General features: G+C 42.6%; 1 protein-coding gene across 5 annotated transcripts in view; it reads right to left on the bottom strand.

Annotated features, from left to right (window-relative positions):
- The window catches only part of FBXO25 (F-box protein 25), a 63302-nt gene extending 37339 nt beyond the window's left edge, over positions 1 to 25963 (bottom strand). Inside the window, exons 1-6 of one of the 5 annotated variants that reach the window (XM_073336175.1) lie at positions 25850 to 25963; positions 19851 to 20094; positions 16228 to 16371; positions 6030 to 6145; positions 4882 to 4931; positions 193 to 306 (exon numbers count right to left, since the gene is read on the bottom strand). In XM_073336175.1, the coding sequence (XP_073192276.1) occupies positions 193 to 306; positions 4882 to 4931; positions 6030 to 6145; positions 16228 to 16364 (417 nt within the window). In that variant the 5' untranslated portion in view covers positions 16365 to 16371; positions 19851 to 20094; positions 25850 to 25963. The remainder of the gene's footprint in view (positions 1 to 192; positions 307 to 4881; positions 4932 to 6029; positions 6146 to 16227; positions 16372 to 19850; positions 20095 to 25849) is intronic. The other 4 variants (XM_073336174.1, XM_073336178.1, XM_073336177.1 and 1 more) reach the window with 4 other exon arrangements.
- Between the last annotated feature and the right edge of the window lie 538 nt (positions 25964 to 26501).

Below are 26501 nucleotides of genomic sequence, written 5' to 3'. Positions count from 1 at the left end.
TCACAGTATAATAAATCAGTTTTCAACACACAAAAATAAAAGTTTACTTCAGAACTTGGGTATTTTTATATATATTTTTAAATGCATATTTTTATGCAAACAGCTTATTTATGTAGTTGCATATTGCCAATGTATAATTATACTAGACAAACCAGCAAAACATTTATGAAATATATAATATAAACAGCTTACTTTGACCACATAATTGAACCTTCTGATGTCCTGAATTGCACTTGAAAAATCTAAGCGATTAAAAGCTTCTCCCAATGTGCAATAGCCATGTCTCTTGAAAAAGAAGAAAACATACTTTAAGAGCAAACAAAGAAAAAAATGGTTCAGTTAATCATCACTAATGTTCTGAATCAAGAAAGCTCTTAAGCATGTACTTAGAGTTAAACTTATGCCTAAGCACCCTTATGGAACAGGGATACTTTCCTGAATCTAGGCCAAGCATTCATTTGATTTCTTAGAGCAGGAATCGGCAACCTTTGGCCCGCGGCCTGACAGGGCCAATGAGGGCTGCAGAAAGCGGTGGCCTGCACATTCATTGGTCTGTGCCGCTTCCCGCAGCCCCCATTGGCCTAGAACAGCGAACTGCGGCCACTGGGAGCTGCGATCAACTGAACCTGCGAACATGGCAGGTAAACAAACTGGCCCAGCCTGCCTTACCCTGGCGGGCCACGTGCCAAAGGTTGCCGATCCCTGTCTTCGAGAGAAAAGATGAGGAAATTACAACCGCTCCGTTTTGAACTAAAAACTAAAATGCCACACATTAGTAAGGCCTTATCTTCATTCCATGTGAATACTCCGGGGAGAATTCTGAGGCAAAAATAAAAAATTCTGTGCACAATACTTTAAAATTCTGCATATTTTATTTGTCAAAATAACACAATTTAATCACACCAGTTTCAATTTTGGTAAATTATTTCAAAATACCTGTTAGCAAGTATGTCTGTAACAACAGAGACAACAAAAGAGATTCAGGAAATGTTTTTTTGACAAATAGATTCCTTACAAGGCATATTATTACAGAAATTGATGTATCTTTGTTGACTGTTATCTATTTCAGTGAAATTAAATATTTCATTTAAACAAAGTCATTACACAAATGTACTGTAACGTCCTGGCCTAAGGGGGTGCTAGCATCCTTACGGACTGTTTTGTGTCTGTCTGTCATGTCCTGTTCAAGTTCAAACTTCTGTGTGTATTGTAAGGTTTTAGGGCCAAGCTACTGAGGCAGGAAGGGGGGTTGGTGAGTTAGCAGTAGTTTAGTTGTAGGATAGTGGTAGTTAGCATGGGGAAATGGAGAACTCGGGTAGTGTGTATGTGTTGGGGCAAGTGTGCACATAAGTGTGTTTGTATGGACCTGGCCGTATACATGGTTCAGGCTCATGTGCGCACAGACGTTACGTGTATACATAACTAATACATCTGAAACATGCAAAACTGGAAAATGGAAACAATTTGGTGGAACTCACAAATTCTGCATGAAAAATAAAATTCTATGAGGAACATTAATTCTGCACAAAATCTGCATTTTGCAGTGGCGCATAATTTCAGCAGGAATATGTGCAAGCCATGGGATAAGTAAACATGTGCTTGTAAGTGCCTGGTAGCCTACCTCACTACTACACAATCATTGTGGACATCAGTACATTGCTGTCATGTCCCGTGTCTGTACTGTCATTGTATGTAGCAGTAACAAGCAATACAATTATCTTGGCCCGTATCTTGAGATTGTGTCACTCTGTGCAGGGTGCTGTAGGACAACTTGTCTGTTCACTCTTGGGACTGTGGGAGGAAATGGTCTAGGCCCACAAAATTCATTTACTGGCAGTAACCAAGCAGTAATCAAGCTGATGTAGTGGTGTGCCGTTTGGCTCCCTAATCACCACGGCCAAGAACTACTGTTTTTTATGGATGCAATGTTTTGTTTTTGTGCCTCTGCACTAGCTGCTAGGAGATGTGGGCAGGGATTTCAGAGGCTGTTTTGGGGCTAGAGGAAATTGAGGTAGCAACATGCAGTCAGAAGTAGCATACAAGCAATTGGACATGGCCAAGTGGACATGGACTGAGACGATGTTGTTTTTAAATGGCAGATAATCCCAACTTCTGTGTAGGAACACACCCACACACTGGTGGGAGCACATGATGATGGAAACATGGGATGACTAGCCATGAGTAAGGCTGCGAGGCTGTCACAGAGGTCACGGATTCCATGACTTTCTGTGACCTCCATGACTTCTGCAGCAGTAACAGTTTGGGTGTGTGGGAGGGGGCTATGGGTGGGGGGGGTGCAGGGCTCCCCAGCTCCCATAGTCATGGCCCTGCAGCTCCTAAGTGGAGAGACCAGGGGGCCCCACGTGCTGCCCTTGCCAACAAGCCCCACCCCCACAGCTCCCATTGGCTGCAGTTCCCAGCCAATGGGAGTTGCGCAGATGGCGCTTGTGTTGGGAGCAGTGTGTTGATCCCCCTGGCCCCTCCGCTGCCTAGGAGCTGCAGGGACATGTGGAGACAGGTAGGGAGCCTGCTAGCCCTGCCAACCCTCCCCTCCCAGCATCACACGGCCTGGATCCTTCCCCCCCAGAGCACACACAGCCCCCCTGACCATCTCCCCAGAGGACTCGTGGGACCCCAGGAACACACCCTCCCCCCAGAGCACCCGCAGGCCCCCTCCGTCCCACCGAAGTTTTAGTTAGGGGTATATAGTAAAAGTCATGAACAGGACATGGACCATGAATTTCTGTTTACTGCCCATGACCTGTCCATGACTTTTACTAAAAATACCCGTGATGAAAATGTAGCCTTAGCCATGAGGCCAGAACTTTACACAGTCCACTACTTCTGGGTAGTATGACAAAGCTCCGAGCCTGTATTGGTGGGTCCCATGCCTCCAGGCGGATTCAGTGGCCTCAGAAGTGCGCTAAGGCCCTCAATATGATCTCCCTTTCCCTGTATAGCAGCAAAGGTCACAGCTTATTGAGCTACTTTCATCACAGGCCAGTATGGGAGGTGGGAAGGTGGAATACCCACAGTCTCTGTTGCTCCTTAGAGGTCAGTAGGTGCAGTTTGTCCTCCCTCCTGGACCAAAGTCTGCTTCCCCTCTCAAGGGGATCTCTGTAGATCATGGGGAGGGGAGAACCCGGGCCCGCCCTCTACTTCGGGTTCCAGTGCAGGTACCCTAATGGTAGCAGCTGTTGGCGGCTTTCCCTTCACCACTGATGCTGCTTTGATTCCCTGGACCACTTCCCCATGGTCCCCTTTTCCAAGTTTCACCCTTACCTCAGGACTCAACAATGCTTCCTCTCCTCCAGCCCCTTTCACCTGGGCTTCTCCCGAGAAAACTGGAAAGGAGAGCTTTTAAGCAGTATGAGTGGGACCTTAATTGGTTCCAGCTGTCTCCATTAGCCTAACTGCCTCTTTGCCAGTTAATTGAGGTCAGGTGCCGGCATTAGCCTAATGACCTTAACTAGTTTAAATTGGCGTCAGGTGTCTTGATTGGCCTGGAGTAGCCTTTGTTTGGCTATCCTAGGAACAGGGACCTGCTCATTCTGAGGCTGATATACTGGCCTTCCACTATTCTCTTATATCTTTCTGGTCTGAGTCTGTCACAGTAGGAACACAAGCACATTATGACGGAAACATGGGATGACTAGCCATGAGCCCAGAACTTTCACATGAAGAACCACACATTCATGGAACTGAGTAAGGTGCTTCCCTGGCGTTTAAGAGACAGAGCACCCAGATGTGAGAACGAATAGTGGTTTAGAAGAGCGTTTCTATTGCCCTTTATAAACTGCCAACTTCAGACTGTTGCAGATCTGTTGGTAATCAGATAAGATGCTGAGTTCTCCCCTACTTCTTCAGTGTGGATACTCTCTACCACACTGTGCTCTTCTAGGGATGTTTAAGGGAACATCTCTTGTGAATCGGACACAAGCTTGTGGATGAGACTATAGCCATCCACATCTCTGCCTCTCCCTCTCCTTGCTGGCTGGGCTAGGTCATATCTCCATGGACATCCAAATTCTGAACCCTCACCCCTCCTAGCTCCACATATGAGTCTGTGCTGAAACAGGTCTCCGCGCTCACAGGGCTGCTCAGAACACAGCCCATTTCACTGTAAAATGAATATGTTGCTGGGACATTACCACACTTCTTATTCTTTTTCCTGGTCTTCCAGGAGTTCACCTCGAGCCCCTGTATTCTCTCTCTGCACTGCTGTTTGGTCTGCTCAATCCCGTGATCAGCCAGCAGCTCCTCAGACATACCTTTTGTACTGTTTGACATTCCTCTTTGTACAGTTAAAGATGGGGGTTTGGTTTACTTCAGCCCAAAGCTGCAGCAAGATTCTGGTGTGTTCATAAGGCCAGGAGGCTGCATGCCAATACGCATGCTTCTTAGGGGCCATTGTTCTGCTGTTTCAAACACTGGGGATAGAATAGCTGGGGAAACTGCAAGCAGGGTGGGACTATGCACTTTCCTGAGCAGAGGGAAGTGAAGGGAGACCATCTCTGGTCAGGGCTCAGGGCACAGAGAGATGGAAAGGTAGAACACATGATCAGGTACCCAATGGGCTTATGGGAATTAATTGAAGGACTAGGATATCTCAATTGTTGAGCAGCTACAGAGACCCTCGTTTTAACTACATTGACCTTGTGGTAGAAACATGTGCTAAACACTACCTTGTGGTCTGCCCTATTGTTCAGAGTGTGATGGCTGCCCCACTGTAAGATTGTCTGAATGTGTTTGGGGGTGGGGGGGCACCCAGAGCTGAGTATGAGGTTAGCATGCAGTGAAGATACGGTTTAAGATGTGTACTTAAACACCACATGTAATCAGGCAGCAAATAAGGACTGCAAGACAGCACAGGACACTTACTTCTCTGGTGCTTTCTTTGTGAACATAGATCCATTTTTCACGATAAAAACCTAAAAACAAATAAATTAATGTAACAATTTTAACTTTCAGCACATTGGGTAATATTTATTAAATAAAAAGTTACACAAATGTATCATTCTTAATAAAACTCTTTGCAAATGAGAGGGGGTTTTTAAGATAGTTTTAATGAAGGCTACTTACAAAAGTTTGAAACAACTGATGGATAAACTGTTCCAAAAGTACCTAAGTGACTTAGGCACTTGGATAAAATTTTATCCTATGTCGTAAATTACACATACAAAAAACTAAGCAAAAAGAAAACTATTTAGGTTGCAAAGCCAAGCATTCAAAGTAAGGAAACTCCAGATTTTAGGCTGCACCAGCAACCTATGTTCTGTCCTCTTGTGAGTATACATTAGGATACAGTTTTAATTACATGATTGCATGTTTTACAGGACCCCACCCTCAATCTGTGCACATATTCTGCTGTCTCCCCTGAATATTCTGTGCCCTGGGGTTCCCCCGTGTTGTCCCCTCAACCCTGAGCAATTTGTGCCTCCTACCTCCACCCTCAGTGTTCTGTATGCCCCTTTCTGTCTCTCCATGATCTGTGTCTTCAAGGATTGTGAATAACTGTATCCCCCCCACAGTTTTTTTTTAAATCACTAAGTACTCTAGATGCTGTGATTAAAAGTAAAGAAAAAAAAATTCAATAAAAATTCATTTTTCCAAGAGCTGTTTCACTACCGACAAGTTGAATTAAAATTACATATAAGATTAGCTTAAACTTATAAAGACAGTAACTAAAAAGTAAGTTTACATATTCAGAAGAACCTCAGTTTAAAGAAAAAAAACAGAAAAAGAAAGTAAAAGCAGCATCAGTAGACTCTGATTATTAGAATGGTATCACAATTCACAAATGTATTTTCATTAGGATCATCAAGATCTCATGCTCGCTGATTAATGATAGAGTAGTTTTGAAAAGCTGTATCGTTTATGTATGCATTATTAATACTGAGTGTTTGTAGAAGCAGTACTAATAAGGATTAGTGAATTATGCCCTTATGAGTAAGCTTTATAGAAATATTTAAATACTTTAAAGTTATGAAACATCCTCCAAACTAGAACTAAAAGCAATCTAGTCTTACATTGTGATTTTGATTTATTCCGAAAATGGTCTTTTTTCCTTTTCTTGGCTGCAAATTCACAATCTTCAGTTCTGTATATTTCTTCATCATCATCATCATCATCATCAGCTAAGATGCTGAAATAAACATACATTTAATTAAAGAACCATCTAATGATAAATATTTAACTATAGAGGGCTTGCACCTCACTCTGTCAATTGGAAATTCACAATTTAAAGAGAACATAACGTCAGGTGGTCCCCAAATATTACCACAGCAGGGATCTTAGCAGAGAAATTGTCATGTTCAGCACCTCCTCTCTCATTTTCATGATTGTGTAGTATTCTTGTTTCAAATACAGTAATAACTTCCATAGGAAATTAATATTAAGAACATATTTAAAACTTTTAAAAGTGTAATTTAGGAGGAGAAACTAATGAGGAGCCAGCATCATATGATCAAGCACCTTTCTTCAAACCGCTATTGTGTGCGCATAGATCACCACTGGCTGATGGACTACAGTCTGGAAACCACTGCAGTATATCAAGGTTCTCAGATTCCAAGACCAGAAAGAACCGCTGTGTTCCTGGAGCATATGACTCTTGGGAAAATTGTTTCAATGATTAATTACCCTCACTGTTAAAAATGCATAGCTTATATCCAGTCTGAATTTGTCTAGTTTCAACTTCCAGCCATTGGAATGAGGTTATATCTTTCTCTGTTAGACTGAAGAGCCCATTATTAAATATTTGTTCCCCATGTAGGTACTTATAAACTGTAATCAAGTCACTTCTTCTTGTTCTCCTTGTTAAGCTACATAGATGGAAGAAGCTCAATCTATCGCTATAAAGCATGTTTTCTAATCCTTTAAACTTTTTTGTGACTTTTCTCTGAAACCTCTCCAATTTATCAACATCTTTCTTAAATTGTGGATACCTGAACGGGACACAGTATTCGAGCGGTGGTTGCACCGGTGCTAAATACTGAGGTAAAATAACTTCTCTACTCCAACTTGAGATACCCATTTATGGATCCAAGGATTGCATTATCCACAGCACTGCATTGGAAGTTCATGTTCAGCTGATTATCCACCATGACCTCCAAATCTTTTTCAGAGTCACTGCTTCCCAGGACAGAGTATCTTGTCCTGAAAGCACGGCCTACATTCTTTGTCCCTAGATGTAGGCATTTATTTTTAGTCATACTAAAACACATTGTTTTATTGCACCCAGCTTACCTAGTGATCCAGATTGCTCTGTGTAAGATACCTGTCATCTTCATTATTTGCCACTCCCCCAATTTTTGAGTCATTTGCAAACTTTATCAATGATGATTTTATGTTTCCTCCCAGGTCATTAGTAAAAATGTTAAGCAGTGTATGGCCAAGAACCAATCTCAACATCCTTAATACCACACCATTTAAAGATGATTCCCCTTTTACAACTACATTTTGAGATCTATGAATTAGCCAGTTTTTAATCCATTTAATGTGTGCCAAGTTAATTTTATATCATTCTAGCTTTTTTAACCATAATGTCATGCAGTACCGAATCAAATGCCTTACAGAAATCTAAGTATATTAAAATTAACACACTGTTTCCTTTATCATAAAAAAAAGGTAACAAGTTAGTTTGACAGGATCTGTTTTTTCATAAACCCATGCAGACTGGCATTAATTATATATTCTCCTTTATTTCTTAATCAAATCTCATATCAGCTGCTCCATTATCTTGATTGGGATCAATGTCATACTGACAGGCCTATAATTACCTGGGTCATCCTGTTTACCTTTTTTAAACATTAGCACAACATTAGATTTCTTCCAATCTTCTGGAACTTCCCTGGTGTTCCAAGACTTAGTGAAAGCAACATTAAGGTCCAGTAAGCTCCTCAGCCTGCTCTTTTAAAACTCTTGGACACAAGTTACCAGACCTGCTGATTTTAAAAATGTCTAACTTTGGTAGCTGCTGTTTAACATCCTGCTGAGATACTAGTGGAATGGAAAGAGTGATATCAGATATATATCAGATATGACTACATACCCCCCCACCCCCCACCAAATAAAGAGAAATATTTATTGACCCTTTCAGACTTTTCTGCATTATTATTGATAATTCTATGATTTCCATATAGTAATAGACCAATACCATTGTTAGGATTCTTTTTATTTCTAATATACTTGACTTCCTTATTTGTTTTTAATTCTACCAACCATAGATATCTTTGTGTCCATTTGCTTCCTTTATACATTTTTTAGAATTCTTAGTTTCTCATTACTATCAACTTCCCTTTTCTTCCATTCACATATATTATTTTGAGGAAGGCCAGTAACAAGCTTTGGCACTCTAAGGGAACATGATCTCTTGCAGCAAAAACTGATGAGAATACGTTTTTTCCATTTACTAAATGTCACAGAAACACAGTATACAACTGAAACGCCACTGCTACAATTTAGCAAAGCTTTCAGTGAAGTGATCGTTGTAGCAGAGATTATCTGACTAGGATCACAACATTAGTTATTTTAGGCTCTCTCTACAATATTGAGGAAAGTGCTATTGTACTAGAGATTTTCGGGGGTGGGGTGGGTTTGAAGGGATAGCAATCTAATTGCAAAATGCTATCATTATCCTCAACAATGTATGTCTGCACCAATACGTCCCTATGAAGTAACCAAAACAGGAAAATCATTTTTTTAAAAATCACCATGCTTTTGTTGAGGTGGGAAATTAATTTTAGTGATGTATTTTGACTTTCACATACTAACTTTGTGTGTGTGCGCGTGCGCACGTGTGTGTATATATATATATACACACACACACCAGGTAGCGAGAGTATAACAGTAATATAGAAACATGTACCATAATGGACCTTAAAGTCTATTCTTGAACAGTAATTCACTACACAGTTAAGCTTCCCTGCCAAAAAAACAGTTGAAGTGTTTGGTTAACAACTAAAGCAAGTTTTATATCCCCCCAAATCCTGGATTATTTTTATCTTCTCTACAATTAATGAAAGAACTGTCAATAGGGTGTTCGGAGAAAAAACACTGTAGACCCTAGAGCTGAATTTTTCCAAATTTTGATTTTTCAAATAAATTTTTACAAAAAAAGTTTTATCTGCTCTGCTAAATGCAAAGAACAAAATGCTAATACAAACCTCTTTACTTTGTAACACAATGCACATTTTTATGCCTTGATCTAAGTGTTTCATCCACTATTTGAATACATGTTAACACGAATTACAGCACATATGTATTGTGCTAAATTGTGATTTATTTTAAAGCAAAGGTGTTACAATTATGTCTAAGGCACAGAAAACTTAGCAAGACGGTGATACAATTCCCCCAAAACAAAGACTTAGAGAGTTATTTTGCAGAAGGGAAATTTCTGACTGAAGGCTAGTTTTTATATAACTACGGCTTAAGAAAAACCAGTAGTTGTATTTACTTTTAAGGTAGTAAATCCTTCTTGGAGCGTGATCAAATGAGAGACACAATACATATCAGATAACTTTCAACTTTAAAAGGAGGAATTCTGATCAAGTGCAGAATTTATTGCCTGATTTATTTAATTACTCACTTATTTTACAGCCAATAATGTTGAATAGTAAATCATATCAGACTGCTTCAGCCAGTCAAGAAACTGGAAATGTAATATTATACATTAATGTCAAAACACAAATAAAAAATCTCTTTGTTTAAGTTACACAAGAGAGTAAAGGCATTTACAAATAAATAGATCCAATAAAATATCTACCTTATTGATAGACATTTGAATACCTGCCACCGATTTCGTTGAGCTCCCCCACCTGGACACTTGCCAGACTGCTGTGAGGAGATCCAACCCTGAATCCCACCTGCCCCTAGCTTGATGCTGTTAGGCAGAGCTTTGACCAGTTGTTCTCAAATTTTTGTATTGGTGATCCCTTTCACACAGTAAGCCTCTGATTATATATTATATACCCCCTTATAAATTAAAACATATTTTTTATATTTAACACTATTATAAATGCTAGAGGTGAACCGGGGTTTGCAGGTGGATGTTGACAGCTCGCTACCCCCCGCCATGTAATAACCTTGCAACCCCCTAAGGGGTCACAACGCCCAGTTTGAGAACCCCTGTCTTAGGCACTGTCCCAGGCTTTGAGCCTCTAGGCCTGCACTCCAGGTGCAGACCTCATGTCTGACACCACTCTTTATAGTGGAAATCCTGCAGTCCAATTGCCTAAGGCCCTGCAACTAGTGTTGTCTTCCCATTGCCTTCCCCAGCAGTTTTTGAGTGTTTCTCAGAATCTCCTCTTCTGGTTTGCAGTTTACCTCTTCAGCGGTACAAAATAGTGAAAGCAAACAGACAGACATTGTACAAGATCATCAAATATCATTACTCTTCACTTATGTGGCATAACAAATATACAGATCTATAAAAAAAAAAAATGAACACACCCGTGTGTTTTTCCCTGCTTCAGGTTCCTTACCACTCTAGAGAGTTCTTTGGGCCTGGCCAGAGCTTTCTGCAGTGTTTGGGATCCTTTTCCTGCAGCTCATGGGTCTCTCCAAAATCATGGAGCGTTCCTAGGTCAGCTAGCTTTATCTACCTTGACTGGTTCCGCAAACGCGCACAACCCTCCCACAAAAGCATACCAATTTCTTCCCATCTCCTGCACAACGCTTCCCGTCTCACTGAATCTCTTGAGTTTAGTGTTATACGTCTCACCACTAGCGCCTGGTTCCTTTGTTGTAACTGCTGGGAATTTTCTTCTCTCCACTTCTCCACCCTCCTGCAGAGAAAAATGGCTGAACTGGTTCTCCTAGGCTTCAGCCAACCCATTGTACCAAAGTGCTTCCACCTAAATAGGTGACCATTACAGACTAACAATCCACCACTGTACGTAGTCTGGGAGAGACATGCTACAGGTGTCACCAAATGGTGGATTTCACATCTGCATCGAGGCATTTAATAGTACAATTACCACCACAATTCGTAAGTCCTACATAAACAGATTCCCCAAATTGTCACAACCTTAAATGATGCATATATAGTCCAGTGATAAGAGGGTGACCCAAGAAGATTATCTGAAGAACTATATTAGAAGCTCTGATCATGCTGTTTTGCAATGGTTTTACATACTTAATATACTCTCAAGAAGCAAAAAATTAAGAGTCCCTCCAGCTCCCGTTCCTCTTTTTATCACATTTATATATTTTTTTTTAAAAAAAGCCAATGAACCAAAGAAAAAAACTACTCACCTGTACATTAAAAAATATTTTTTTTTTAAGCTAAGAAAAAAACTCCAGAGCCCAGCATAAAGTCAAAGCAGTTTCTTAAAGTAAGGCTTTTCTTTCCAGGTCAGCAGATAACTAGAGGAAACAGCAACGCTAACCATACAAAGACATAAAGATAAGCAAGAGTGCTTACTTTTACAAAACACTGATAACTAAGATTGTTTTCACTGTGAAGGCAGCCAACCTTGTGTAGATAAACAGAATCGCTAAAGCTATAGGTCAGTGGTTCTCAAATTAGGCCTGCCGCTTGTTCAGGGAAAGCCCCTGATGGGCCGGGCCAGTTTGTTTACCTGCTGCATCCACAGGTTCGGCTGATCGCGGCTCCCACTGGCTGCGGTTCGCCGCTACAGGCTAATGGGGGCTGCGGGAAGGGCAACCAGCACATCCCTTGGCCCACGTCGCTTCCCACAGCCCCCACTGGCCTGGAGCAGCAAACCGCAGCCAGCGGGAGCCGCGATCGGCCGAACCTGCGGATGCGGCAGGTAAACAAACTGGCCCGGCCCACCAGGGGCTTTCCCTGAACAAGCGGCGGCCCTAGTTTGAGAACCACTGCTATAGGGCACTGAAGCTCAACAATGAGTAAAATTGCTTTTATTTCCCCAGCATCACTCTTTGACAGAAAAAGTGTATACAAGCCTTATACCACTCATGAGTATTCATTTATATTAAAACAGCTGAGTTTGCCATATGAATCTATTTTTCATTGTAAGTTTAGATGTAAGAAGCATCAGCAATAGCCTAGATGTTGCAAGTCACCAGGGCAAGTAAAAGTGCATTTGAAAACAACCCATGCCTAGGCATTAAAAGGCAAACATTAAATTACATCAATCCATAGCTATTTGTTGATACTAGTTAAATCCAGCATTGAGTGTTAAACTGTCTTTTATCAAAGTGACCTAACACAGGACACTGGAAGCTTTTAGATGAAGATCTTTTTAACACCAGAAATATTGTCCTACACAGCAAAAACTATGTTTAGCTTTTGCCCTGCAGAAATTCAAGTCACAGAAACAGACTCACAAAGCAAGTTAAACAACTTCACTCACCCGCACACACTTCCATTCCTCTCCCAGTGATGGATTTTAGAGAGAGGGAAATAGCATCACAATTACCTTTTACTGCAGTTTAAGCCTAAGGAAATAGTCCATTACCATTACATAGTAACTGTCCTTGAAAGACTATGTTTGAATTTTATAGATAAAAACCAACAAAAGTTCTTATTTGAAATTGCTGTTCCCCAAAGCCAGCAAACTTCCAAGTACTATAATTAGTGTTATTGTAGACTTTTTAAAAAAATTTTTGGTAAATCCACTTTTGGAGAATAGACTTTTTTTTTTTAATAGACTTGTTAGAAACCTGTCTAAAATGAGAAGTATAGCTCTTGCCTACCCACTTACACAGACTGCAAAGGAACAGTTAGACTGCTAAGCACAGTTGTCCCTTTATAAAGAAAGCACACAGCACATTCATGGATGCAGTATAATATAATACTACTCAAGGACCACTTACAACATGCTACTTCCATTAGCTGAAATTAATTGTCCCACATTTTATCAAGCTTTATTCTTCCTCATTCAGTGCTACATTCCATTTTCTAAAGTAAAAAGGGGTTGATGGGATTAGTTGTCATTCAATTTCTGTATTTTTTTTTTGTTTCAAAGGAGCTTAGAGTGCTATAGTAGAACCAGTAAGCAAAAATGGATGTATGGTTTCATGTTGCACAAATAATTACATATACGGTGTTTAACAGTGAGAATGGAATTCTATAGATGGACATTCAAGTTTAAAGGGAATTCAACAAATTATTACAGAACAGATGCAAAGTCCACAGTAACTCTAAGTATTTCATATGCAATCACTTGGAAGTGTCCTAATTCACCACAGCGTCTGTTTAGAAATTGAAAAACTTAAAATTATTCTTCTATATCTAGTTTCATGTTAAGTTTAACAGATACTTAAGAAAAAATGTTTCAAATAGCAGCAGATTAGTTCCTTTGAAAAGAAAGCTATAGAATTTCAAGATCAATAGACTTCTAAGAGCTCAAGCTGGACCATTTCCTAACTGTGAAGAGGAAACTAAGTACAAAAAGAGAAATTAAGGTTTTTTTTTCCAGTCAACACTGGAATCAAATAAAATATGAAGATACAAACAGAACAAAGTCCTTGACAATTTAAATGTTTGCTTACAAGAACAGAAACATATAATTCATATGTATAGTACTAAGAAACTTCCATTAAGTTAACACAAAGAAATCTCTACAAGTAGGTCTTAACAATTACATAACTTTACATATACTCTTTCACAAAATGCCACAGAGTTAAGTCTCCTGTTTTTATTTTTCAACTGCAACTATTATTTAAGGGATACAGGCAAAGGAGCAAGGATCTGTTTCAGAAGATATCTGAAGGCAAGAGTTGATAAGATGAAAGGATAACTGAATACGGTTCCAGACAACAAGAGCAGTTACAGAAAAGGAGCCTTTCACACTCATGCTAGGGAAATTGTCTGAAAAACCAGAAAGGTCTGTGATAGATAAGCACAGAGAGAAGGATGGTATGTAGAAAGCAGCAACGTCTGAGATGTAGGCAAGTCTCAAGATGGGTTTAAAAGAGATGGGCACAGAACTCACTCTTTGGTCACTCAACAATTTAGGATTGCATTTTGCACATGACCAATTGAAAAAAGAAAAGGAGTACTTGTGGCACCTTAGAGACTAACAAATTTATCAGAGCATAAGCTTTCATGAGCTACAGCTCACTACTTCATCGATGAAGTGAGCTGTAGCTCACGAAAGCTTATGCTCAAATAAATTGGTTAGTCTCTAAGGTGCCACAAGTACTCCTTTTCTTTTTGCGAAAACAGACTAACACGGCTGCTAGTCTGAAACATGACCAGTTGAAGCATTTTTAGAGCACAGGGTGCACATCGACACAAGGTTTTCCATATTTGCTAATAAATTACCTTTTCAGTTATTTTTTCCACACCCAAATCAATTAACATACTGTGCTCATTCGTACATTAATTGCCGTTTTCAATGAACTAACGACTTGAACACTGTATGCTCCCTTTCCTCAGGATGGTAAACTGGTTACACTGCAGGTCCTAACCAAGAGCACTGTCCTCCGACTAATTTTGGGGGAAAGGAACGAATATAAATTCAGCAGGAACAGAACTACAGAAAGACAGATCATTTATTCCATAAAAGTTTACTAAAATTTGCAATATATACTATTCCACTCTCAAATTAACTAACACATTAAACAGGTTTATTTCTCAATGGATCTCAAGAGCCAAATGCATGCTTGACTCATTGCAGAGAATTTCCAGTAATATCAATGATGTTTGCGTATGGGTTAAAGGCACAAGGTGGCAGCTTTAAATTAGGGTCTGATCAAATGCCAGTTAAAGTTAACAGAAAGTCTTCCGGCTACCACTGAAGTTGGTGGACCAGGGTTTTAATGCCTAACATTTGAATCCTGAAAACCCTATCAATGATGTCTGAGGATGACTTTGGTAAGTAAGTCAGATACAAACAATGGTACCTAGAATCAGACTGAATGTGGGCAAGAGTTCTGAAAGCTTCACACTGCACTATTAAAGCATCTTAATCTGTAGTGCTCCTACGTAGAATACATTTCAATTACTGTCCTAAGAGAAGACTGTAGTTGTAGCCATGTCAGTCCCAGGATATTAGAGAGAGACAAGCTGGGTGAGGTAATATCTTTCATTGGATCAACTTCTGTTGGTGAGAGAGACAAGCTTCAGGTCAGAGGAAGAACTCTGTGTAGCTCAAAGGCTTGTCTCTCTCACCAACAGAAGTTGGTCCAATAAAAGATATTATCTCAACCACATTGTCTCTCTAAGACAGTGGTTCTCAACTCTGGTCCACCGCTTGTTCAGGGAAAGCCCCTGGCGCGCCGGGCCAGTTTGTTCACCTGCCGCATCTGCAGGTTTGGCCGATCGCGGCTCCCACTAGCCGCGGTTAACCGCTCTAGGCCAATGGGGGCTGCGGGAAGGGTGGCCAGCACATCCCTCGGCCTGCGCCGCTTTCTGCAGCCCCCATTGGCCTGGAGCGGCGAAACGCGGCCAGTGGGAGCCACGATCGGCCGAACCTGTGGACGCAGCAGGTAAACAAACCAGCCCGGCGTGCCAGGGGCTTTCCCTGAACAAGCGGTGGACCAGAGTTGAGAACCACTGCTCTAAGAGAAAATTGCCATTCATGACATATTGCCTGGCAGTTCTGATCTGGGCAACTTTCCAATAAGGACTATTATGAGGCCATCAACTTTCACTTGTAACAGTGGCTAAATTTGACCCCAGTTTTCCAGAGATGCTAAACTAACACCCTATTCCACCTTGTCCCGACACATGAAAATACTAGAAGTCTTGCAAAAGTTGTATACCTTTTAGTTGTAATATACTATTAAGTACATAAATTATCCAAGTTTACTAAGATATCTAGAGCAGCCATTTGGCAAGTGAACATCACCGCAAGGTGGACAGATGTTACTTAAAAAAAAAAAAAAGTAAATTTTACCAACTACCTTGTATTATTGCTACACTCTAGATAATCATATCATCTTCCTTAAAATATTGATTAAAAGTTATGGTAATGTTTTCCCATTATTCTAGGAGACTATAAATTTTGAATATAAGAATTAATCACATATCAAGTGAGCCTCTTCCCTGCCCCCCCCCCACCAAAGTTGGAGTTTCAAATAATTTCCTCTCATCAAAATGCTGATTGACATTCCCTGTCCAAGGTGCTTGTGATTACAGCTCTGCATTGCTAATAAGTGCAGATGAGAAGAACGTGCAGAACACAAAAAAAGTTTCAGTTTGAATAAGACACACCCTGTTACAGCAAACTTTAAACGATGAACACAATCCCTCCTACTTCCTGGTTGAATTTTATTAATCTTTGTTCTGAAACTTACACAGTGTGACTGATGTTGTTGAGCTGGCTGCTCTCATCCTCAAGTTCTGGACTGAAGGAGTCACATCTTTTCCAACCATCTTCTGTTTTAATCCATCTCCATCCTGGAGATCTCCAGTCTTGGCCCAAAAATGGCATGGTTTCCCTATAAGCAATAAGTAGTTTATTCATGACAGGTATATTTTAAATTTAAATATTCCTGGAAATGTTTCAGAAACTCCCTCACACTTCCTAATTCATTACTCCACCTTCCCCCATTTTAAACAGGGCAATCAAGTTTTGGAAAAATTAGGTTTCTACAGTTAACAGTGTCTGGCAAAGAAAAAGCTGTTCCTTTTTCTCCTTTGTGATGCATAAAAGGATGACCTGCAATTTTATAAAATAAACTTTTTACTGCATTAGAAATTCAGGAGTCATGTACCTTCCCCCCCCTAGAATTCTGAAAGAGAGGGAGAACTAGTAAGTTTGACAAAGATACAAGAGAACTGAAAGCTGATTAAATTGAGAAAGGAAATGATTTTTATTCAGATAATTTAAGAGCTGTTTTGTTAACATGTATTTAATGCAAACAAGTCAAAAAGATGAAAGAAAAACTTGTTAAAGATACAAAAGCTCCTTCTGTTAAGGAGTTAGTGAGTTTCCAATCTACAATTCTTGATTTTCCAAGTTCTCTCTCCAGAAAACAGGCAAGATTAAACATGACATTCATGGTATTTCTAAGGCACAAATGCAGCACATATGTTTGAAAATTGTGGGGGACTTTTTAAACTCAGTTATTTAATAAATCAGCAAGAGGGCACACACCCAAATCCCACCTCTCTCAACCCCAGGTTCCCTTCAAAATACCTGCAGTAAGAAATGAAGTGTTTCCTTCATGTGTAAAATGCATGAACAGGAGATTGTTAGGTCAGAGATCATTATTGTTCTGGAAGTAAGAGAACTTCATGAAAGATAGTAAATTGGAGTTACTACATGTGAGGATACAATACAATAAAAAGAAATTAGAAACAAAAACAAAAAATGAAAAACTACATGCTAATAAATCTTGGGAATTTTCCACCTCCCCATATTAAAAAAAAAAGTGAAAAATCTATGAAAGATTTATGAACAAAAGACACTATGTGATTCAGTGGATGTTTATTCCTGAGACATACAAAGAAAGGTATACTATTCAAAATAAAACGTTTGTGAACTTTAAGTGAAACACAGGAGTTCCCAGTTAATTAAATACTAATATCATGTCTACACTATCCCACAGTTTGGACTAAGAAGGTGTGAACAGCAGTGCGCACCAAAGAGCTGCACTGTAATTCCTCTGTGTGGTCCCCTTGGGACATTTAAGTTTGCACTTCCAGTGCCAGAGGGGAGTGCAGCACTTTTGCGTGCACAGCTATTCACATCCCCTTAGTCCAGGGGTGGCCAACCTGTGGCTCCGGAACCACATGCGGCCCTTCAGAAGTTAATATGTGGCTCCTTGAATAGGCACTGGGGCTGGAACTACAGGTGCCAACTTTTCAATGTGCCGCGAGGTGCTCACTGCTCAATCCCTGGTTCTGCCACAGGCCCCGCCCCCTCCCCTCAGCCTGCAGTGCCCTCGCTTCTCCTTCCTTTCCCCCAGAGCCCCCTGCACGCCGATACAGCTGATTGGGAGGTGTGGGGAGGGAGGGGTAGGTGCTGATTGGGGGGGCTGCCGGTAGGTGGGAGGCACTGGGGGAAGGTGGGTGGGGGAGCTGATGGGGAGCTGTTGACATATTACTGTGGCTCCTTGGCAATGTACATTGGTAAATTCTGGCTCCTTCTCAGGTTCAGGTTGGCCATCCCTGTCTTAGTCCACACTGCGGGGGAGCGTAAACATGCCCTAAATGGCTGGACAGAAGTGCAGATTTTGTAAAACTGACAATTATAATTCATCTCTCCTGTCTTCCATGAATTTTCTTATACAATTTTGCACCAAATTGGTTGAAGGAACTATGCACCCTAAGTGGGGGGCTTGGGTTCAAGTCCCTGCTCCAGAGTGCGGACCTGAATCTGGGTCTCCCACATCAGTTCCCTAACCACTGGGCTACTGGGTATTAAGAGGGTAGCACCATCTCCTCCTTGTTGGGTTTTATGAATGATGCCTATATGCTCTTAAACATCTAGCCCCCAAATTTGAAATGTTTCATTTTGATGTTTGGTTTCACATTTCCAAAGTTCTCTTTTTTTTTTTTTTTTTTCTTTTGACCAAATAATTTTGGCCAGTTCTACTCAGGATTATGCTCCAGACACCACATTTTAGTCTCTTATTATGAGATCAGTCATGTTGGCTAAGTAATAGAAAAGTTCAACGCCTTTTCCTAATATATTTTCAGTGTTGTCATATATACTTCCAGTTCTTCATTGTTAACCAGATCAAGCCAGATTTCAATTGAGAGTCCCACAGTAGCATTAGCAAATTGTAAGGTGCTCCAAAACATCCTTTGGCTATGTTTTTAAATGCAGTAGTTCTCTGTAGAGCTCGTTGCTGTTTAATGTGAGCTGTGATCAAAGCCCCTTCATATAAATTGCAATACACTTATGATAGCCGGATACTAGTACAGAGACACAATCATTCTGAGAGTTCTAATGTGTCATAAGGAAATTGAGCCATTAATATCTTTATTCGGTCAATTAAACATGAGGCTGATGATGGGTTATATTTATTTTATATTTTTGAAATTCTACAATCTGTTATAGAGATCTGGTAAAAAAATGAAAAAGAGTTTTGAGACATGGAACAATTTCTTTATTCCAAAATTTTAAACAAAATACTTTTGAAAAAAAAAATGAATTTTCTAAATATTGGATTTGTTTTTCTCTCTTTCTTTGACAGAGTGGCAAATTTACTCTGTTTCATTTTTCCTTTTGCCACTAATTTCTCCAACTTTGGAAAAGGTTTGAAAATTTATAGAATGGCAAAAAGAAAAAGTCTAGATTTCATTTTATTGTTTTCAGTAGGAAAGAAAACAAAAAGAAAGGTGAGAAATGGAAAAGACAAAGTCCAAAATGCTAAAAAAAATAAATTTGATTTTCAAAACCTGAAAACCAAACAAAAAATTTCAATTCCAAGTGAAAAATTTCCATTTTGATGTTTCCTAATTTTTGCAGGGGATCATACACCTCAAATTTGTTTAATAAAACACCCTTCATTTTTCTAATGGGAAAATGTTTTGGCTGAAAATATTAAACTGTTCTATGCGGGAGGCGTTACCCATATTTTCCTCCATGAGTGTTAAATAGTGTGCTGAACAACTTCATAGTATAGGTTGTGCAAATGGCATAAGCTGCAATTATATTTTCCTAGATTCCTTAATGGCAATCTGGACACAATATTCTGTAGGGTTTTTTTGTTTGTTTTTTGTTTTTTAGGAGAGAGGGAGAGAGAGAAAGTCAATTAGGGCTGCCAATTTTGGTTGGAGGTTCCTGGAGATTTCATCACATGACATAATCTTCAATTAAAGATTACTCTTTAATTCTTGGAGACTCCACGACAATCCTGGAGGGCTGGAAACCCTAAAATCAATAGCATTAAATAGGACAATCAGAAGCCTTAATCAGGATGCTTCTCATGTTCAAACCATCTTGTATTAATGTTAATGTTCCTACTTTTAGTTCTGCCTTTAATTTCTCCTGTTTCTTCACTTGCAGCTTCTAGTAGGTGAACTTCAATTTTTAAATCTGTCCGCAGGAGTACATCTCTCTCCAAGGCAGAGTGTTTCAGTCATTTCTTTAAACTGCATACATTGTGCTGCACTGAAGGCAATGTTGTTCCTATAAAAGGCTGTTTTATCCTTCTTATCAAATATCTGGCGTTCAGGTGTTTGTGACAGTCACCATCTGAGCTATGCCACTAGAGTGTCAAAGGAAAAAAAATAGATCCGGCTACATTAAGTCAATGTGTTAAGTGCTACAGAAAGAACTGGAACATAGACAAAATAATCACCAGTTAATGTTTGTTTTTGGGCATCTCATTACCAGAAAGATACTGACAACATGGGAGGAGTTCAGAGCATCAAAAGTCATTACAGACTGGATGGAATGCATGTGAATAGTCCCACTAAAGTTATGAAGACATTTAAGAACATGAATGGGAATGTTAAGGCAGCAAAGAAATTCAATACAGAGAGATTCAAGTATTGCTTTGTGATCTTGTATAGGGCTTGATTAGTTACTACTAGCATCACATTGTTTTAAAAAAGAAGAAATTGAACTCTCTTTTTAATGTTTAACTTATTTCCTTTATTGGCAGCAGAAGTATTGATATTAAAGACTCTAAAGATGACAAAGGGCTGCACTGGCTTCTGGGATTACCATAGTTTTCTCCACAAATAAATGTAAAGGTTTGTTCCCTCCTCCCTCCCATATCAAGCAATGGGCTTCCTCACATCCATAAAGGTAAGCAGGTGTGCAAGTATATGGGTAGGACTCGAACTTAAAACTGTGTCATTCAAATTTTACATCAAACAGGAAGGATATAAAATGGAACAACTGATCATCAGTGAAACCCTAGTAAAATAGCGAATAAATTCAATTCTTTTAAAAAAAAGTTAATTTTTCTTTTTTTAAGCTCTTGAACTTTGAGAGACTGAGTCAGTCAGAGTGAGTCAGTACAATTATGCATAAACACTCCTATAAAAGTTGTGTCTGCTTCAAAACAACATGCCTTTGTATACATGGTCAATAAACTCTTGATTACTTTATAGCCTTAAAGATGACCTGCAAACCAATGGGACTGAAATGAAAGTCTTCATTAGGAAATAAAAATTCAGTAAATGTTTTCTCTACCCCTACAAAACTGATAGCTGGATTGAAGGTTTTAAAAATACTAATGGAAGTGGCAGCCAAATGCACACATCAGACAATACTTTTGCTGCTCCTACATAAACTTTAGAAACTTGTATCTAGAATCTGGATCACTTAGGTCTTTCTTTCTTACACTTTTATGACCTCCCATGTTTAGGGCAAGTAAGCATATTTATACTTCCCGGGTGGAACAAAACAAAACAAAAAATCACTAGGAAACAACTAATTTAATTAGCAATAAAACTCTTGTGGAGAAAGCCATGGTGAGACACAGCCACAGAAAGTCAATAACTCCATGTGAGATTAGCACATGATGACCTGAATTTTCTATTAAAAAAAAAAGAACAAAAATATTGTTTTTCTATTAAAAAAAGAGAACATTTAATATTGCACAAGATGAAAATATCTGTCTATCTCAGGGGCGTGCAAACTTTTTGGCCTGAAGGCCACATCGGGTTTCCAAAATTCTATGGAGGGCCGGTTAGGGGAGGCTGTGTCTCCCCAGACAGCCAGGCGTGGCCTGGCCTGTGCCTCCTATCCGACCCCCCTGCTTCTCGCCCACTGACAGCTCCCTCGGGACTCCTATCCCATCCACAACCCACTGTTCCCTGTCCCCTGACTGCCCCCAGAACCTCTGCCCCTGACTGCCCCCCGCCACCCCATCCAACCCCCCCGCTTCCTGACTGCCCCCTGGAAACCCTGCCCCATCCAACCCCCCGTTCTCCGCCCTCTGACCGCCCCAATCCCATCCACACCCCCAATCCCTGACCACCACCCCCCAATTCCCCTGCCCTCTATCCAACCCCCCCGCTCCCTGCCCCCTTACCACGCCGCCCAGAGCACCGGGTCAGGTCGCAGCTCTGCAACTGCGCTGCCCGGCTGCCCAGAGCGTTGTGCCAGCGGCGTGGCGTGCTGAGGCTGTGGGGGAGGGGGAACAGCGGGGAGGGGCTAGGGACTAGCCACCCGGGCCAGGAGCCGGGCAGGAGGGTCCTGCGGGGCAGATGTGGCTCATGGGCTGTAGTTTGTCCACCTCTGGTCTAGCTCTAGCTAAAAATGCTGCAACATGCTTCTCACCAATCTTTATTTGAGAAACAGTAACTCCTCACTTAACGTTGTAGTTATGTTCTTGAAAAATGTGACTTTAAGTGGACTATAAGGTGGATAGAAAGTTGGCTAGATTGTCAGGCTCAACGGGTAGTGATCAATAGCTCCATGTCTAGTTGGCAGCCGGTATCAAGTGGAGTGCCCCAAGGGTCAGTCCTCGGGCCGGTTTTGTTCAATATCTTCATAAATGATCTGGAGGATGGTGTGGATTGCACCCTCAGCAAATTTGCAGATGACACTAAACTGGGAGGAGAGGTAGATACGCTGGAGGGTAGGGATAGGATACAGAGGGCCCTAGATAAATTAGAGGATTGGGCCAAAAGAAATCTGATGAGGTTCAACAAGGACAAGTGCAAAGTCCTGCACTTAGGACGGAAGAATCCCATGTACCGCTACAGACTAGGGACCGAATGGCTAGGCAGCAGTTCTGCAGAAAAGGATCTAGGGGTTACAGTGGACGAGAAGCTGGATATGAGTCAACAGTGTGCCCTTGTTGCCAAGAAGGCCAATGGCTTTTTGGGATGTATATGTAGGGGCATTGCCAGCAGATCGAGGGACGTGATCATTCCCCTCTATTCGACATTGGTGAGGTCTCATCTGGAGTACTGTGTCCAGTTTTGGGCCCCACACTACAAGAAGGATGTGGAAAAATTGGAAAGAGTCCAGCGGAGGGCAACAAAAATGATTAGGGGACTGGAACACATGACTTATGAGGAGAGGCTGAGGGAACTGGGACTGTTTAGTCTGCAGAAGAGAAGAATGAGGGGGGATTTATAGCTGCTTTCAACTACCTGAAAGGGGGTTCCAAAGTGGATGGCTCTAGACTGTTCTCAGTGGCAGCTGATGACAGAACAAGGAGTAATCGTCTCAGGTTGCAGTGGGGGAGGTTTAAGTTGGATATTAGGAAAAACTTTTTCACTAGGAGTGTGGTGAAACACTGGAATGCGTTACCTAGGGAGGTGGTGGAACCTCCTTCCTTAGATGTTTTTAAGGTCAGGCTTGACAAAACCCTGACTGGGATGATTTGGTTGGGGATTGGTCCTGCTTTGAGCAGGGGGTTGAACTAGATGACCTCCTGAGGTCCCTTCCAACCCTGATATTCTATGATTCTAAGTGAAACGATGCTAAGTGAATCCAATTTCCCCATAAGAATGAATGTAAACGGGGGGGGGGGGGAGGGTTAGTTCCAGGAAAACTTTTTTTTGCCATACAGTACAGTACTATAAGTTGGGAGGTACCCCCGCCTTACCCCACACAGGCACAGCCCACTGGCACTGGAGACAATGAGGCAGGCAAGGAGGCTGAAGGTGCTGTAGGCTAGGAGAAGCACGTTGCGCAGCCAGCAGCTTCCCCTCCTCTGCAAGCACCAGGGTGGGGGAGGGGGGGCTCAACCCTCGGCCCACGCACTTCACCCCTTCCCCCAAGCCCCCACCCTTAACCCGCCTCTTCTTTCCCCCCATTTTTACTCTGCATGCCACGTCCTTGCTCCTCCCCGCTCCCTCCCCTGCCTTCTGCCCACGGCAATCAGCTGGTTTGCGGCATTCTGTAGGGAGGGATCAGGAGCAACGACTTGGCATGCGGGCTCTCCCTCCCTCCCCTGCCTCTCAAATGCCGCAAGCCAGCTGATTGCCGAGGGCAGGAGGCAGGGGAGGTGCACCACGTCCTCACTCCTCCCCCTCCCCGCAGCAATCAGCTGGTTTGCGGTGTTTGGGCAGCAGGGGAGGGAGGGGGAGCCTGCACGCTGAGTCCTTGCTCCTCCCCCCTCCCTACAGAATGCCGCAAGCCAGCTGATTGCTGCGGGCAGGAGGAGGAGGAGGAGGGGAAAGGCACTGATCCACAGGGTCTGCCTGCGGGCGGGAGGCATTGTGGGGTGGAGGAGACGTGGAGGGGATCTGATAGGGGAACTGCCAGCTGTGGACAAAGCAGGCAGCCAAACAATGTTATAGCGAAGCATTGCACAACTTTAAATGGAGCATGTTCTGTAATTGACCACGGATGTAAGATTGAAACAATGTTAAGTGAGAGGATGTTAAGTGGGGCATTACTGTACATAGACCATGGAGATTATAACCCGCTATGCAGTGATCTGCTTTTATGAACTTGGGTTCTCTCCTGGAGCATCTCAGGCTCAAAACTCTTACAGATATGCCAGAAAACAAGAGAAGCTGCATTTAAGGAAATTAGAGCCAACAGGGCCCTACATTAGAAAATGGTCCAGCTGCAGAATTGAGCCTTCGCTTTGATCCTCCTCATCTCCTGGAAAACTACTAACATAGCCCTCAGCTGAACAAAGTTTCGCTATTCCTGAACTCACCAGTTTTAAGAGCTGCCAGCCCATATGAACTTTATACAATTATACATACCTCTTACATAGAGTGAGATTTTCATGATCTCATTACCTCATGCGGAGAAAACTCCTTTGCACCACCACAGCAAGAATAGAGTTCTCTAGACTTCTGAATGTTGGACCCATTATATTTTTGTTTTCCTCACATCTCTTTCCCTGAAAAACTTACCCTCCAACTTCACACAACAGATAATTTACAATAAACTTGGTTATTTGATTTGCAGTGATTGGCACTACAGAAAAAAACAGATATTGTTTAGCTTCTGGGTTTCCAAGCACTGAAAGCACAAATAAGAGTTGGTTTCTTGGTTTTTTTGGGTCTCCACCCTTTCCTCAAAAGAAATGGGAAATCTTGACAGAGTAAAGAATTGCAAGGCATTTTTGAGATTGTTTTGCTTGTGGTGGGGTGGATAAAGCATCACACATGAAACTGACAGCACTTAAAGTCCCATTCAGAACAGAAAATCCCTCATCAGACAAAGTTAGAAAGATGTGATCCTACACTACTCCATCCCTCCCCGTTCAGCACTCTGGACTCTGCACCATGAGGACTTCCCTGCTGAAAAGCCATCTCCTCATTTTCTATCACCAGCCCTGCTCACTCCCTGGCTCCTTCTCAGCAACCAAGGAATACAGCATCCTCCCTTGAATCCCCAGAGTTTTCATGGCCTCCCATCGCAAGTCTCCCATGCCTCCCCATGACAGACAGCTGCCTCGCTCAAACCCAGAAACCCATCTGCCACTCCCTACCCTGGACCACTAGGCCTATGCCTCTAAATTCACCTCTTCCCTAATCTGCAGGCTCCTAAATGTACCCGGTTTCTAACTCCAGCAACTCCTGCCCCCAGCAACCTAGGGTAAAAATCTGTTCCCCCAACTGCCTTCACTTCCCACATTGCCCAACCACACAGCCCACTGCTATCCTATTCCTTGCTCCTCTAGACATCCCCAGCCTAGCGCAGCCCCAGCCTCTTGATCCCAGCAACCCTCTCTCCATGTTCAGCCCCATCCAAACAACACCGTTGCCCCCTCCTGCCCGTCCCAGCCCTCCCGACCCCTGCCCCCCAATCCCTGCCCCAGCCCAGCCCCCCAATCCCTGCCCCTCCTGTCCCAGCCCCTCAATCCCTGCCCCAGCCCCCGATCCCTTCCCTCTCCTACTCCAGCCCCCCCCCACCTCAGCCCAGCCCCCCTCTTGCCCCAGCCCCCTCCAGCTCTGGTTCCAACCCGCCCAGGCCCCCGCCCCATTCAGCGCCAGCCCCGCCCCCAGCAGCCCTACCCCGCAAACCCCGGCCTGGCTCCCGCTGCCCTGGCCCCGCGGCAGGCCCGGGGAAGCGCGGCGCGCAGCGCTCACCTGACGGACCCCAAGCAGCTCCAGGGCTGATGATGGAACTAACAGCGAGGCTAAAGTCCCCAGCCGCCCGCTCCCGCGGATTGGCCGCTTGCCGCGGCGCTTGTTGCTACCCGGAAGTATGATTTTCGATTGGTTACGACGTTTGTGACGTCACGGGCTTGCCAAACCGGCCGCGTCACGTGACTGTGGAGCGCGAGACGCACATGTCAATGTTTTGGTTGGCGGCGGAGAGGCCCGGCTCCGCTCTGTGAGCGGGCTGGGCGGGACAGGGGGCGTGTCCCGGGTTCTGAGGCAGCCGGAGCCGCGGCACCGCGGGAGTCCGTTCTCTAAGGGTCCATTGTGGCGTCACCAGACCAACCCCCCTTCCCTAGGGTCGCGAGCTGGAGGCTCGGCCTCGCCCCAGGGTGACTGGTGTGGGGCAGCGGCTCCCCCTGAGCCCCCTAGCGGTAAGGCTGGGGCGGTAACGGGCCACCCCGGTTGCCAGAGCCTTTCTGCTCGGGCTCGTTTCCAGCCCGCACGTGGCTTGGTGCCTGGGCTCCTGCTCGGGAGAGCTGGGCGCGCAGAGGAGGGGTTGCTCTTGGTAGGGGCGGTTTGTTGGGTTTGAACTATCCAGGTTGCTGTCTGTGTACTTGTGTTAGAGAAAGTCAGGACA

This window comes from Lepidochelys kempii, chromosome 3, assembly GCF_965140265.1.
Source record: "Lepidochelys kempii isolate rLepKem1 chromosome 3, rLepKem1.hap2, whole genome shotgun sequence".
Taxonomy (NCBI): domain Eukaryota; kingdom Metazoa; phylum Chordata; order Testudines; family Cheloniidae; genus Lepidochelys; species Lepidochelys kempii.
Note: the sequence above shows the minus strand (reverse complement) of the source record. Positions and strands in the feature narration are given on the sequence as shown.